General features: G+C 34.4%; 1 protein-coding gene across 1 annotated transcript in view; it reads left to right on the top strand.

Annotated features, from left to right (window-relative positions):
* LOC150097302 (uncharacterized) overlaps positions 1 to 3,156 on the top strand; it is a 194,773-nt gene extending 191,617 nt beyond the window's left edge. The window contains exon 6 of the mRNA XM_090407023.1: positions 2,828 to 3,156. Coding sequence (XP_090263149.1) covers positions 2,828 to 3,007 — 180 coding nt within the window. The 3' untranslated portion in view covers positions 3,008 to 3,156. The remainder of the gene's footprint in view (positions 1 to 2,827) is intronic.
* The last annotated feature ends 14,500 nt before the right edge of the window (positions 3,157 to 17,656 follow it).

The following is a 17,656-nucleotide window of genomic DNA, read 5'->3' as shown; positions in this document are numbered from 1 at the left end:
TCGTACATGTGTTCGAGGGAACAGTTTGTTAAAATCTGTACAAGAGAAGAATGTAACCCAAAACTATGTATGTGTATGCATGAAATATTAGTTGGAAAGTTATGCATGTGAGATGAAATGACATTTGAAAACTTGTGCATATCTGAATGAAATGCCAGTTGAAAATGAACGTGGGCATGAATTCTAGTGCACCTGTACCTGTGTGAAATGTTATTTGAAAATCTGTGGATGTATGAAATTCTAATTGAAAACACCAGCGTGTTAAATATTAGAATATGTTTGTATATTTTAATGTATTTGAGAATATTCTAACTTTTCGAATGATCTTCTAGCACTGCGTATTTGTTTGCTGTTTCTGCGGATTTCTGTTACTCTAGCATTTCAAGTATTAATGCACAGAACAACTTTCACCACCAAACTGAATAATTATGCTTTTAAAATATTAGTGAGAGAAACTTAAGTTACTAAGTTAACTGATGATGATGATGTAAAATCTACACTTCGTAGTAAAAACGATAAATCCCTCTGACAACACTAAACTACGAGTATTACACTCGCCTTCATTTTTTTGCTATCAAATGTTTGTTTCTGAAACTATCACCATTCTGCATTATTATTCCATGCATCTCCCTACTCATTCATGCCATTATCCTCCCCTCAGAATAAACATCCGAGATTCCCATTAAACTTTGAGGGTTTGAAACTGTTTCCCTTACCTTTTTATGCACCTTTATGTTTTCAAAAACAGACTGACTGCTAACCTATCAGAATGTAGGATGTAACCTCAGATTCCAGAGGAACCACCCACCCACCCACCCACCACGAGGCAACGTCAAATCGTCCTTTCCTTGAGCTCAGTGCAACTGACAATATAATTAATGTCATCTTCATGAAAGTTTTTTTTTTAAACGGTTTTCTGAAATTGCACGTTGTAAACGTTAAAACAAGTTATAATCCTATTTCTTGAGATCTGCAACAAAGCTAACAAGTATTTAAAAACTTCATGCTACTAATTAAGTATTTGAGTATCTTTACGGTGCATTTTAATACATATTCAGTCCTCTTCGGACAAGAAAGGAAAGTGTATTTATTCAAGAAATTTTACAGAGAAGTTATCTTATTAGATGACCTCAAATTTATGTTCAGCAAATCACGATTCCCACTCTAACTATTAAATGATCCTTTCCTATTTCTAAGCACAAAGATTTTGCTGCGGGCATGGGTTTTAATCCTCCACCCCCATTTCAGACAGAGATCACTGATAATTTTATTTATATATTCATTCATGCAAAATGCAGTTTTAGAAAATAATTCTACTTTGACAAGCAATGTTAACTAGACAAATTTCTATTCACTAAAACAATGAAACCGTTTCTGGTTAGCTTTTGAAAAACAGAAAATAAATAAAGAATTATAAGAAGAAAAAAAATTCTAGACTTTTTTAAATAAATAACTCATAAAATTAATCTATCTCAATGAAAGTTTTCAGATGGTTTATCACCAGAGGCGGCTCATGCATAGGCACTGCGGAACTGCAGAATCCCCAATTTTTCTCGATATATAAATATATTTATTTATTTATTTATATTTGCTTGTAATATTTAATTTTATCATCAACAATCCTATACAATTCTCTTATTTTGTATAAAAAAATAATAAAAATCCATCTTGTACCACTTAGGAGGACGAAGGACGCTAGCAGCACTGTGTTTACTACAGTGTCATATTGCTACGCGCGCTAGCATATGCACGTCATAGTGAGATGCGAGCTATTAGCGTAATGCGGCGCTATCCGTCGCGCAGTTCCACTGTTGTTTATATGCAGTTTGCACCAGTAGTAGAGTGTTCGTAGTGCTTATCGTGTTTACTCTGTCTCTTTAAATATTTGGACATTACAATTAAATGATTTAATTGTAATGTCCAAAAATCGTATTTTATTTTTAAGTAATTTAGAATTATACTAAACTGTATAATTTTATCGATAATAAACAATATTTTTTCATGTTTAATTTTTTTTTAAATTTTTACCATAATTTTGATATTTTATTAAAACACGTATACTGTACAGTGTATATGTATATTTCGAAAGTTGCAACCCCCCCCCCCCACGATTTCAAGCCACGAGACACCACTGTTTATCACTATCCAATTCAATTTAGATTTTTTATTCTAAAATTCTGGAATTCTACAGTGATTAATCATTTGAAACTTATAACAGCGTTTAACTTGTGATGAAAACAGATGGAAATTAGGAAAGTGGTACATTTTCTAATTACTGCAAGTCCTGTTCTCTTGCTAACATCTTCAACTCGCAAACATTCGGTTGGTTGTCTTCGAGATACCGACATTTAAAAATTAACCAGCCAGTCAACAACATCAAAATTTTATATTTCAAAGACAAATTTCCTCCAACGAGTGGAAATGCGTAATTCAAAGATCTGAGCTGGCAAATGCGTCTTAAATAACAACCTCGTCTTTCAAAGTCAATTTTAGTATAGCTCTAATCTTTAGCACACCCTTTACCCAAGGAAGGTAGTAACTTACGGACACTATTTTTTCAGGAACGAAATTTAGTGTTATTTCTTTTCGTCCACTCAGAATGTTGGTGAGGTTGGGTCTAGAGCAGGGGGGTCCAGATCTGTTTTATGAGATTCTGTGGAATTCACATAAAAAAAAAGAAAAGAAAAGTTCTAAAACAAAAATCGACTACTTTCATACACAGACATGCAAGTTTTATTGAAATAAAATCAATAAACATATAAATAAACAAAATATAATTAGATGAATTAATTTAAAAAATACTTTATCAGACTAGTCAATCTTTCAGGATACCTCCCTTCATCAAGCCAGCAAGAGATTCTCCCTTTCCCTCCCATCCCTCGCACTCCAGTTGATCAAGTTTATGACGTCACTCGCTTTCTCCACCAACTATTGCCCACATGGGTGTTCCTGCCAGGAAGACGTTTTGTCAACACGTATGGCTATTCTTCTGGTTACGAAGCGGTAACATAACTCACACTCAACCTTAACCCTATCGTATGTCGATTTTTGCCAGGAAAAGTGTCATGTGACAGCCACACTTTTCTTTTGCAATCGATTAAGAGGTGAGTACTAATGCACTTAGAGCCAATACTACTAAAATAATTGCTGCTTGCCAAAAATAAAAAATAAAATAAAAATCTCATCACTTAAACAGTTTGAGATATAGCAATACCATAAGCAAGTCTTTTTTTTTATTTAAATGATATGCTTAAATGTAATTTAATTTACTACAATGACAAATATGCATTGCACGCATCCAAAGAGACAACTAATATTTTCGTCTAATATCCAAACTATTTTAAAGAATTAAGTGTTATTTATTTATCTACTAATCATAATTAGAAATGTGTACAAATGATGTTTTATTTTATAGCCTCATAAGTATTCATATGTTGATCATGTAGTGACCAACATTCTATCATTGTCATCAGCAGTGATTAGGCATGAACATAATATCTTGTCTATATATAACATCATGTATATGTGTTGAAGTCATCGACATAAATAAAACAGAAATAAAATTAAAAAAAAAGAATTCTAGCTTGAATTGCTTAAATTCACTGAACTATAAAAAGTAAATTCCATAAGCATATTTCTACTAGCCCTCACACAAGAGAGGTTGCAAAGCCCCACACATTGCCATATGCGGGGAAGTAGTTAAAGAGGGAAAAAACTTGATGATGTATTTCTTGAGCAGCTGGAGGTGGTGATCTTTGATGAGAAAGTGTGAGGAAGGCTGGTCCAAAGAGCAGATGTAGACGGAATGAAACAGGAGAATGGAAATTGGTTTGGTAAGTCTGAGAATCTAGCCATTGGGTTACCAACCATTTCGGCAGAACAATGCCCATGAAAATACCTAAAGAAAAAGACATAAGATAGAAACTGAGAGGAGAAGTAATGTCTTAAGCCGAAGAGTCCTCCAACTTTTTTTTATAGCATGAGGAGGTTTTGGATGTGATTTGCGCTAGGTAAGATTAGAAATGTAAGTCAGACCAAGAAAAGAAATCATCTTGCTTAGAGATTTGAATATTATCAAAAGTAAGGGGAGATGAAGTGAGATTGTTCTTGAGAGAAAATCATGATTGAAATTTATTAACTGTCTTTTATATTAACTATTTGTTTATCTTGCGGCGTTTGGTACAAGCTTTCAAAAAGTGTTCACATGTTAATAGCAGTCATATTCACTCACCCAAAAATGGTGGATTTTCAAATACAGTAAAATCAAGTATATGAAATTAAAATGTTCTTAAATTAAAATGTTCTTGTATATCTGTGTTAAATTATCGCAACTTGGGTTAACTATCAGTAGTGAACTGATTTAGCGACTGCATAAAAAATTAAATAAATAAATAAAAGATAGGAACCGCATTTCAGAACCGCTAGTTTTGATTATAGGTTTGTAACAGCAGTTTTTGAACGAAGGACTTTGTACCTACAACAAAAATATGAACCGATGAAAATTCAGTGTTATTTAACAACACGCAATAGAAATGTATTACTAGCTTTCCTTGTGAGGTTAAAATAATTAGAAATCAATTTACATGTAACGCCAAGATTTATCATGAAATATCATTAAACTAGTAATCAAAAACAAGTTTTGCGTCTCACGTTTCGACAGCTCTTGAGCTGCCCTATCTAAGTAAGTACTACTTGACCACTCATTACGAAACAATAACTGCGGTAAGAATGAAAAACAATAGTAGGACATACAACAAGAAGCATACAAAGGTGGAAACAAGAGGTATCAAAACATCTGAACATTTATTGAAAACCATAAAAAAGAAAAAACGAAAAATAGCGAATAACGATAATATTCTATTTGGATTAATGTGGAGAGATGAAAAGTTTTTAAAGATAACAAAGAGCGTATTGTTTTAAACTCTGTCAGTGTCAGGTAGAGAAGGTAAGAATGTTTGCCAGATTGTTAATAATTAATACAAAGACAGTTAAGGACGTGAAAGGAATATATTATATCAACTGTGCGACTGAGTTAGAGAAAAAAAAATCAACCACAAGCTAGCGGTTCTTCGCAAGATTCCAACCATAAGTTGTTTTTCCTAAAAAAAAAAAACCTGTAAAATTCCTGGGTTAGAAATAAAACACTTGATCAAAGACTGGAGACCTCTGATATGAGAGTTCTTAGAAAAATTAGTGGAGTGAATAGATGGCATCAATGGCCATATCACATTAAAAATGAGGATATTAGAAAAGAACTTACCGTTGTTAGCATTCAGGAATGTGTTAGTAGAGCAACACAGATCGTATGGTCACTTAAACAGAATGGGAGAGGAAAGATTAGCAAAACAAGTATTCTTTGCCAGGTTCGCAGGGAAAAAGACTCATAGGAAGACCAATATGTAGATGGGTTGATACAGTAAAAAGAGCCTTATAAGAAATATAAGATCTGATAATATTGAATCTTGACAGGTAATAGAGTAATTTACAGGAAAATTGTTGATCGGAAGTTAGTAGTGGTGTAACTTTTTCATGTTGTACAAGTATATAAACAAGTATACACTGGATAAACGAAGAGCCTTGAATTTAGTGCATTCAAGCGAACATCACATAATCAGCTTCGTCATATATTTGTCCTTTCCTTTTTTTTTTTTTTGATAAAAAAAAAAACACTAATAGCACTAGGACAAAAATACAAAGAAATAAAGGGGAAGCAGCTGCCTGCAGTTATGCAAATATAATTGTAAATATAAATATAAATAATTTGTGTTTAAAAATTAACGGCAGCTCCAAAAATCAGCATGGGTGGACTATTAAAGTTATTTGTAAATTAAACCACATCTATCCACTTACTTTTTATATTGTAAACAATCCATAAAAGTTCGAAATTTTAAGGAATATGAAAACCATGAGTTATTTTTTGGGGCAGCATATAAAATAAAAGTGACATTAAAAAATTCGAATGAGATTCACAGTTCATTTAAAATCTATTTTGCAAGCACAACTTAAAAAAAAAAACTTGCTGTCAATTTACACAGAATAGATTCACAGTTTTCAGAAACACACAAGTGAACGTACGTTCATCGTGCTCAATATCACTGTTTTAATTAAATTTCTGTCATAGCTAAGACTTTTTCGGAGTTAAACTCTAAGACGTTGTATAAATAATTTACTGTATTATAATTAATTTTCGTAATCCAGTTGCAAAATCTAAGAGCTAAAATTTCTGTGATGAAGACGAAGAGAATAAATAAGATACTTTATTTAACATAGTAAAATGGATTTACTATGTTCAAAAATTTAAAAGATAGACCACAAAACAACAAAATATCCATAAGGAAATATTTAGATGACGTGTATATATCACTTTCAGATTAATTGCATACATATTTATGTGTTAAAAAAAAAAAAAAAGACACCGGATAAGAGGGTACAGGTACACGGTAATCTATGCATTAGGAATAAAGCCGGGGTTCGTTTTATTCTCAGAATTATTTCCTGGAAAAACGTACTGCTTGAAATTAATGAATAATATATTAATATCAAACATTCTTAGCAATTCTCAGCCTTGCACTAAGCGCATATGAATGTGGTTATGGTTATAAATATTCATCAATATGAAAGGCTGATTATTTCACATGAAATAAGAAAGGGAGAATAACTATGTTTTGCAGAACGTTATTTCTCAATCTTCCCACCCATCATAAAATAGTACGTCTGTAAGCATCACGCAAAACACACACATGCGCACGCAAGACTCCTTTCATATATTATTATTATTATTACGTGACACCTTCAAGGACTCATCGCGGGAGGGCACTCCGCTACACATCTCGCTATCTTCCCTACTACTCCTACTATATGTACGCTTCCTACTTGGAAAACTGAACCCACGATATTTTTCACTTTAAGTAGACTTTTTTTCTATTTTTTATTTTCCAAAACAGTGCTTTTTTTTTAACACACAGCCTTTTAACTGGGAAAAAATAAATAAAAATAATAAAAGATTCACCTATCCGAATGAAACTTTTACAAATTGGGGGAAAATGATGAAACTCCGAAATGGAAAAATTTGGCGTTCCGTTTTTCAAAAAAAAAAATAAAAAAATAAAAATAATAATAATGAAAGCTCCTATAGTAATATACGCATAAAAAATACACCCACATTCCTTACCTGAAGGAATGCTGAACAAACTAGCAGTTTGTTCAGTACTTGTTCAGGCTGTAAATTTGTTCACACAAATCGTTACAGTTTGGTTTTCTATCGTGAAGATCTGAGCGTGAGCCGGCCTTCATGGCACGTGCACTAATTTTGTAACGGTTTCGACATTTGCAAGTCTAAGGAGCGGTATCCTTAGTACATATAATAAATAACATACTGAGTTGTATATGCTTATACTTCATGACATTTCGAGTTAGTCAAGGACTCAAATCAAATGAAGAAAGTTATACATTCTTATCCTCTTTCAAAGAAAATACACACTCAAACACAGTTATTGTTCTCAGAAAAAAAAAAAAAGTTTACAGTTTACATACATTCAATATTTTTAGAGACAAAATGTAGTATTTTTATATGCACATATACAAAAGAAATAAAAATAAAATATTATAAAAAATGAAATGCACGACTTAAGAGTGTCCATTACGAAATTTTCCTCAGTGTGTGTGATTTCCATTCACGAAAGGTTGTAAGCCTATAGTACATTAGTACCATGAGTGGACTAAGGAATTTTTTAATATTTTTTTAAATTTTTTCTTTATTCTCTATAAGGTTACCTTATAGTGTCTTTAAAATCCCTCGTAGGTACACCTACCCCCTTTTGAGAACTACAGGTAATGAAGTATTCCCTTTCCCTTTCACCTCATCCATCTCCTAGTACGGGGTTGAGTCCTCTGATAGGATCACAGCATTTTAATGCAGTTGTTATGCTACTCCTCTGGAGCATCAAGGGTGAGCATATGTCTTTAGATATGTATGTTCAAGAGTCCGATTCGCCTGTTTCTTAGGAATGAAAACCCCGAGTTTCTTGAAGAAAAAAGCCTGCATCAATGTATGAGACCGGCTAGGTTGCCTTTAACTGAAAGGTGAATTAGCCGTCACAGATGGTATTTGAACCCAAGCCTTTTCAACCAAAGAACTTCGTCGAATCGACTACGGAGTATCCTTCTATTTGCTGAAAATTCTAATAATACAGTGACAATGTGTTGGCGTTTTATGTAGATGTAACAAATCAAGCATTTTTAACATTATTAATTACTAAATATGATATTAACATCAAAACGTTATGCGATAAAAGCAACTCATTAACTAACGTACACGCATGTTAAAACGTGCTTCAATTGCAATAAGAAATGAATTTCGTGTTGAATATTTATTCTGATAGGAAGCACGATAGGAATTGTTCTTTTATATGAATCCTACCTACCCATCTTGCATTTAGTACCATGGGCAGCAAAGGGAGTCAGTATTTGTGCTTCTTTTGTATAGCTTCAACCTGAGCTAGTAACTTGAGATATTAGTTTGAAGAAAGCATTTTTTCATAATGCCATTAAAGTTACATGGAAGTTATTGAAAGTCCGGATGCGAAGACTATTTCGTTACCCAGTGTTAAACTGTGCCATCCTGCTTACTGGAGACGTGAGGTGGTTTGACAAAGTTTCATATTCAATCTCTAGACCAGGGTTTCTTTCCGAATTATCTAATCCATAATACTATTACTAATAATAAAAAGATTTTAAAGAGTGCATGCTCCAGAAAAAAAGAAAATGTACAAAACATATTAATTTTGTTAATATTTGCTTAGTTGCTAGCTAAGCAAATATTAACAAAAGTACTTTATCAAAAAAAAAAAAAATCAAACGAATAGACACGAAAATAACAACAAAATCCAACGAAAGATAAACAACTTAAATAAAAAAAACCGAAGGAATAATAAAATATTGAAAAAGGAATAAATATTTAGGTTATCATATCAAGATGAAAAAGATTCAGACGAAAATCCTCTGTACCCTTTTCATCTTCAAAATTTGCAATTCCATCAATGTTAGAAATTTTACTATAATCACCACTATCTATCTCCTTTAATTTTAGAAAGTAGAGTGGCAATGTGCTATCCATATCCGACTTCGGATATGTTCTAACCATTTCCAAAACAGGAAATATTAAAAAAAAATTTTTTAAATTCAGTTTAGTAAACTTTTAGAAACAGCTAAATACATCAAGCTAAATAAAGCAGAACAAATCAAGAAATTGATAGCTACGAGTGTATGTTACATGTGAAAGTACAGAATAAATGATTGTGATAAACTTAGGAAACTGCTTGGAACAGCACCATGACATCAGAAACGGCAAGGGAAAGACGTCAGCAGTGTACCGGAATGCGCCGAGTGGTGTACCCCTAGTGTTTTTGGGGCATTTAGACAGATATACCACTAATAGTGTCGTATTCAATCATTCGAAAACTTCAGTCCTGTTTATATGTCTTAACAAAAAGAAGGGGGGGGGGGAAGAAGAGCTTAAGAGACTTTCTTGGAACAACAACTGAACAACAGCTCTCCAGAAATAAACACATGACAAACAGTTACTTCGTCAAAAAGCAAGATTATTTTTATTCTGTTTCATACAATACTTTTCATCTGAACAACTGCTTTTCCTTTGCATGTCACAGATTTATTAACACTGCTTCCGAGTTTTAAGAGGTTTCCCTCTTAAAATGAATCTCAAAAATTCGACTGGCTGTTCTGCAAAGAACGATTTGACTGAATAATGAGCCCAACCGTGCATTCACTTCTGATACTACCATGAACTCTGATTGATCTAGTGTTCTAAATCAATCATGGCAGCACTCACAGGAAAGAACTCCATATGATTCATTAAGAAAAATATAGAGTTAAGGGTTTTTTTTTTTTGCTGGAAATTTGAATGATTATTCCAAGAATGGCACTTTTTCAAGTAACTTCAGACTTCTACAAATATACACCATTGATATAGGGTTGGTATATTTCAGAGAGAGAGACCTAAACTGTACGCAGTAGCATGCAGGTCCTCGTCCTGATCTGACTTTCCACTCTTCTATCCATACTCTCCACCAGTTTATTAACGTATTTTGGATCGATCTTTCAACTTAACCTCCAGGCTACTGGCAGACGAGGTGTTCTAGTTAGTATCTAACGATAGACGTCAGTTTGTCCCAAAGGCCAAGGAGGAGAATGGGACTCTGTGGAGGCTAGTCGACATTATTACGCAAATTTTTTTCAAACCAGTAGAACCTTCAGTATGACACTAAAGTGGCATTTTATAATATACTTGGTAAAACTGCCACAATATAAGATGCAGCGCATTATCCAGATGTGTTACATATCCGTCAGAATTCATCGTTTCAGACACTAATAGGAGAAACAGCTCCAGGCTATTGCACCTAGGCACTCCATTGCTGAGATTATGCGTTTTGGATTATGCAGTTTTTTTTTTTTTAATGTCCTAAACGGATGGGCTATTAGTAGTATTCTGTGATAATACCTCTTTTAATGTTTGCAAGTTCTTTTTCACTTGCCATTCATTGACTATAAAGGTATTTTTATGTGCCTTATGTAATACTACATGTAACGACAAAAATATACATATCCGTTTAGTTCATTCATGAAACAGTGTCCCAATATTTATGACAGTAGAGGATATATAAATATTTTATACTTAAGCCGAAGATAAGATACATGCACAAAAATCACTGTTCTACTAAAATTATGATAAAATAAACAATTAAATAGGAGTAAACGGTGGGTATACCGATCCTAGAAGCAAGACTAATTAACAAGTCTGATCTGACTTCCACACAAGCATACACACATACTTTCACACAAACTGTCAACAAGCAAAGAATTATTCATTGCTCAAAATGACTAAAATAAATTAATGCCCCAGTACGACACCGATATGGTGCAGGTTGGTTTTTAAAGCATTTCATGTATGAAATTGAAATATAAAAACTTAATCACAAATACTTGACGGACAACAAAAACATAATCTGATTGGAATATCAATTCTTTAAGAATTAATGTCTCAATCAGATCCAGTAAAAAATCAGGATTAATTCTTTACACCTCTAGCAAACAACAACAAGTACTAATAAACAAAAGAAAAAAGGTTGTTATTACATAGGGAAATATTTCCTGGGAAATATGTTTATTCAAGAAATATTTTTCGCTTCATAACAGAAGTTATTTTCTTATATCCAGTTTTTTTTTTTTCTTTTTCAGAATTAACTTTCAAAAGATTTTACACATGCAAAGTTACAATAGCAACACAGAAAAAGTGCATTTTTTTTATGAATCGAAACTTATTATAAGAATATCAAATGTCTTTAATTATCAAATAAAATGTCCGTTATATCACAATTAATTAAAGAACAATATTCGACACAGGAAGAGAGAGAGAAAAAAAAAAGCGTGCATTTTAGCTTTTCTTCCTCAGTTCTCCTGTCAAGACTTCCATTCTACAAGTCCACAAAACAACCAGAAACATGTTTAGCTTTCCAGTACAATTGCGTAATCCTCACACAGAACTCCCAGCACTAGGCACTCCATTGCTGAGATTATGCGTTTTGGATGATGCAGTTTTTTTTTTTTTTATGTCCTAAACGGATGGGCCATTAGTTTTATTATTATTACGTAATACTTTGAAGAAGTCCAAGGACTCATCACGGGAGAGTACTCCACTCTACGAAAACTTTCTAAATTTGCTTTCTCTTCTTTAATATACCCCCCCCCCCCCATAATTTGATAGAGCCTCAAGCAACATTCGCTTAGATATGCAATCAATTATGACAATTTTGTGTAACACGCCAGAAACTTTTCCGCTTAAGAATGGCACTTTATATAAGAAATTTCCCGTTGTACATTTAAGACGGGATGTTTTTTATACGGAAATTCCTTTACCGCATTGATCACTTTATTACTTAATAGGCCTATGAAGTAATAATGAGCTGGTTCATTTCTAGCGCAAAACTACAGCTCGAACAGAACATCTTATTGAATTCATAGATATTTTCTGGAAGATAAGTATTGCCCATTTCATTTAATGATAAAAGTATTCCTCGTCATAAAATGATTTACTAAACTCTTGTAAAGATGATGCTAAAAGGGTAATGTTCTTCCAATGAAGTATCCTTCCAATCCTTTAAACAAAGTAAATTTGATAAATTCAGACTTGAAAACGTTCCATGTTTGGTCTCCAGAGCAAGGTTTCCAGACTATGTAAAAATAAATTTTAAAAATTACAAAAAATATATAAAATTCATAAAAATGGCAAAAAAAAAAAAAAAAGAAAGAAACCCTAAGCCCACCCACGCTACAAAATGTACTACAGACATGTTAGAAAAGAACGTGAAATCCTGTGCATGTGTGTTTTACCCTAATACCGTGGGAACTACAAATAAAAAAATAATATTGACAAACCACGGCATTAGGGTAAAGCACACATGCGCAGGATTTCACGTTCTTTTCTAACATATATGCTATAAATGCCACTCGACCACGATGTATGTTCAAAGAGCTCTATTTCATATGTGGTAGGTATCGCTGTCCAATTGTTCCCTGACTTAGGTAGTTATTCACATTTGACGTCACTGGACGCCGTATGGTCACTCACGTACCTCGTATGGTTTTGGGACTGAAGGCCTCTGTTTGAGGAAGTGGTAGGGTAACAGATTCCCTTCCCACAGAGATTTAATGGGACAATCACATACATCCATTTCCATGGCGGGATTCAAACCCTCAGCCTCTTGGCGGAGAGCGGATACGCTAACCACTCGACCAAACAGGTTGGCGTCTCCTGACAAATCCTAAACAACTTTTTTGAGTGTTTTAACGTTTCAATATGACCTTCTAAGCAGTATGGCTAGGTACCTTTCTGCTCGAATGTGCCTGACCAAATTATAGCTACTAGCGATTATTTGCAAAATCGAAAGACTATTTTAAGCCAGTAGTTATATGGTCTACTAGTTACTAGTTACTGTAGTTACGTCGCATACTACAAATGATATTACACGGGATGCGTATCAGAGTAAGCTGGTCATAATTATATAAAGAGGTCGGCGAAAGAAATAAATAAACCAGTGAAAGAAGAAGAAAAGAAACAAATGAATACCTATGATTATTAGGAAATCGATTATTGCATTTTATAACCATGAAAATCTAAGTAAATTACATGTTGGAGTCCGGATTACCTTGGTGAAAATAACAGTAAGAGACAGAACTGAACAAGTTTAATTGTGATTGAATATCAGTGCATCAGAATGTTTTCTCTCCATTCCCACTACAATCCAACGAAAGTTACAAAAATAACTTCTCTTTCTTTCCTGCTTAAAAATAAACAAAACACATGATGAGCAACCGAGTTTGAAATTTAATGCTGGATTCGACCATAGAAATTACTATGAAATGTACATCATATATTCAGTCAGATACCTATTTGAGAGAGAGAGAGAGAGAGAAAAAAAAAACCTAGACAATCCGAACAAGGGGAAAAAGACTGAACTCAAAAGGTAGAAACTGAATCATGATTCCTTTTACTCGGCAAACATATCAGAATAGAAACATATCAACCGGCTGCATTTTTCTCCTTAATTACTTTCCCACACATGGCACTCTAGTGTTGTCTTGCGACTTTTCATGTGTGTGGGTCAACATAAAACACACACACAATATCAGACTCTGGGTATCTTCAGAGGAGGAAGACACCCATTCTCCTCCACTACTGCCATCCTTCATCACCTTTCACGGAGCCATATTTAAATCTCCTTCTTTTCTCTCTCTCCCGTTTTAAGAATTTCCAATACTGTATTCATACGAGAAATAAAATATGAGTATGTGGAACCATCATCTTGTCATTATTGTCGCTACTTACAATGCGGCTCACTTACTGAATTTCATCCTTGCAAAACATCTGCGGCTATAGAGTTTGCTATTCATATATTTCAAAAGATGAGAATGCTCCTTTTATCGCGTGTAATGAACAATTATATATGAAACTAGTATACATTATGGTGATGATACTACTTTTCTGGCTTCTACGATTAGTACTCGTAGATGAGAAATCCTTTCGCCCAATGTCTCTCAAATATCGCATTTACCATTGAAGTTAAATTAATTACAAGTAAGTAACGCTTCTTTTTTCTTCTAAAAAATTCGACTCTCAAATTAGCTCATTGTGAACAAGTTCTTGTACACTGCCTCTATGCCATCAAGAAAATATATGATCATGCATAACAGTTTATCAGCAGAATTTGAACACCGCCTAAATTAGGCAGTGGAAAAACAAAAAGGAAGACTCGCAGAGATTTATCTTGCTGTCCAATGATAATGTTAAAGCGATTTATAATAACAGTCGGAAATTTCGAATACATAATACACCAATATACAATACAAAAGTCTTCGAAATTTAATAAAACAATAAATATATTGCCTGGACAACTATGCCTACAGCCAGGGCCGGCCTTAAGCTAACTGGATCGACTGGGCCCCGAGATATATGATGAACCAAGAAATTTAAAATTTGATAAAATTTTGGAGTTGCTAAATAAAAAGCAAGAAAAGTTTCGTTATAATTAGTTTCTTTCCTTTTTTTTTATTGTAAAATCAATTAAATATATTATTTAATTTTTAATATTGTCTAATGCCACAATATTGCCAATATCTATAACTTAAATTAGGGAACCACCAATATGAACCCAACTGTGTACCTCATTTGCTACGGCCGGGACTATCTAATAGTGATCCTTCAATGGAAAACTTAACAAGTTTACGACAGACATCTGGCATTGCCACTAGTCAACAGAATGGCGAATGTATTGAAGAATGGATTCATTGATCTTTTCTTGATCTACTAACTTGACTCATAACAAGTGAGTCAATTATTGAAAAAGCAGACGGTTGGATGGAATTCAAAAGCAAGCGGATAATTTACTGACATTTTATTAGCCACACTGTTGTTGCTGCTATTTTGTACCGTTCACTTATTTTTTAGATGAAATAAAACAATCGAGAAATGATGGTGAAAACTGGTTGAACGATGCGACCTCTACCAGTGTTTGAGCATTTTACCTTCTTCTTCTTCCTTCTTTACAATGCAGTCCTCCATTTCGATCTAACTGTGCTGAAGCTGCCAAGGAACTTTAAGCAACCTAAAGAAAAAACTACATTGCGTGGCCATTTTATTTGGAACACCTCCCCATTTAAGAAAATATATTTTTCCTGAAGATGCTGAGTCACATGGCTGCAGAGAGGTATCCGACGGTTTTTTTTTTTTTTTTTTTTTTTTTTTTTCGTGTGTGTGTGTTTGATGCATCAGAACGGATAAAAGGCATGACTGAAATGACTTTCAGTCATATATTCGTGGTATGATTCGTAGCATCTCGCAAACATCTACTCTTCTGGGCTTTTCATGTACAACAGTTTAGGATGTACCAAGAAGTAGTGTAATAACCAGACAACTTCAAGCCAACAGCCCTACAGTAGCCAGAAACAAATTGATGCACGAAGTCAGAGAAGAATGGCAAGGATTATGAAACGTGACAAGAGGGACACAACCAGTCAGATCAGAGCTCAGTACAGTGGTGGTCCGAACATCATATTGAAGCGTACAGTTCGTTGCACGCTCTTACTAATGGAGTACATGAGTAGATGATCATACCGGATCCCAATGCTTGCTAAGAACAGCAAAATGTAATGATCCAAGAAAAATATCGCCTGCTCTGACGAGTCCCTGTTTGTTCTGTATCATGCTGATGGCAGGACGAGAATAGGTCAGCAACATGAGGCCATGAATCATTCATGCTAAGTAGCAACAGCTCAGGTTTGGTGGGAGTGTAGTTATGTGGGGAATGTTTCCTTGGCACACTTTAGGTCTCCTGATACTAGTTGAACACAACCTGAATGCCACAACCTATCTTAACATTCGCTAATCATGTTCACCCATTCATGGCTGCAATGTACCCATTGTAAAATAGGTGCTTCCAGAAAGACAATGCGCCATGTCACGAGTAGCATATTGAGGTGGTTCAAAGAACATGACAACGAGTTACCTTTATTTCAGTGGCCAGCTGAGTCCCCAGATCTCAACTCAAGAGAGAATTTTTGGGAGAAGGTGGAACGAGGAGTTCGCAGCAGCAACGTGCCACCATCCAATCTGCAACAATTGGGCGATATCACTGTGACAGACAGAGTGGATAAATATCTCAGAGGAACGTTTCAAACACGTAGTTGAATCAATGCCACAAAGCATCGGTTCCCAACCGGTGGTACGCGCTGGGCCGTTCCGGGGTACACGAAAAAGAATCAGTAATGGCGGAAAAACAAATAAAGTAAAGTAAACTATTTTACATTAAGATAGGCACTGAACAAAAGTATCAGTATTTAAAAACAGCTATTTTAAAAACAAGGGATACGCTCTATAGAAATGGGTTTAAAAGGGGTACGCAAGTGAAAAAAGGTTGGGAACCACTGCCATAGAGAATACAAGCCGTTCTTAAGGCAAAGGGGAAATCTCGCTTGTTATTAATTGCTGTGCCTAATAAAGTGGCCACCGAGTGTATATTTTAATTTGATTGAAAACTTGAACGATGCGACCTGTAAAATCGTTTGTGAAAAAAAAAAAAAAAAAAAAAAACTTCCCTCTTGCGCAATCCCCTTCCCTTTGGGAATAAAAGACATTAGAGGGTTGTATGTTCTGAGAATTTCCGCCAACTGGGTAAGTATAGTATTTGAGAGATTACGGAATGCAAGTGCCAAGTGCTACCATACCTAACAGGTATATATTACGCCTGAAATACTGTGAATTCTGTAGTCGAATTTTTTGAGCTGCGGAATTGAAACCCGAGTTAAAACGCACGAAAAACCTTGCCTGTGCAAACCATCGACTACTCGGATAATGGTCGAAAAAAGCACAGAAAAAGTTTCTCTAGTCGGCTAAATTGAACCTATTGAAGCAAATGTCATTTCTAAAGGGCTACACAGGCACCGTAACAAATAAGTATATTGAAACCGGATCTAAATCTGTTGAACGATGCGGTAGTTGTCTGCGAAGGAAGAGATTCCCTTTAACAATTTCTACCTTCATTTTAGTCCTCTGATTGAATTTCTCAGGAGATCTAAAGGCGCATGAAACTATAAGCTGATTGAGATATTTAAAATTTTGATATATCCTGTTGGAAATCTATATCAAATAAAAATGACGGACCAATAATACTCAATTTAGTACCAGAAGAATAGCAAGTTGAATTGTCATCCGTAACTACTCTTGTAGTAAGAATAATTGGTGAATGGCTACAGTACTTGGCTTAAGAGTTATCTTAATATGGAAATGTCCAGAATGTCAACCAAGGACAGAACACTGAGTTTTCGGTACTCCAATCAACTATTATTTGATTGTAGCACCAGTTCGCTTCTGATTTGCATTCGCGCCTCTGTCATGCATTTAGAAAAATGATATTTATAATGTGGTCGGAAGCTCTGGAATCTCATCTAGAGCATGGTCCTTTATAAACTCACTTTTCCACTAAACTGAATTAATCGGTCTAATATGGAGACACCAGATTCTCTCTCTTTAATCTCACTTTTAGCGAGCGCTGTAATGAGCGTTCAGATATAAGTACAGTACGCAGCA

This window comes from Typopeltis vanoorti, chromosome 17 (genome assembly GCF_054136105.1).
Source record: "Typopeltis vanoorti isolate ZY-2024b chromosome 17, IOZ_Tvanoo_1.0, whole genome shotgun sequence".
Lineage (NCBI taxonomy): Eukaryota > Metazoa > Arthropoda > Arachnida > Uropygi > Thelyphonidae > Typopeltis > Typopeltis vanoorti.
This window is presented reverse-complemented; position numbering and strand designations above follow the sequence as displayed.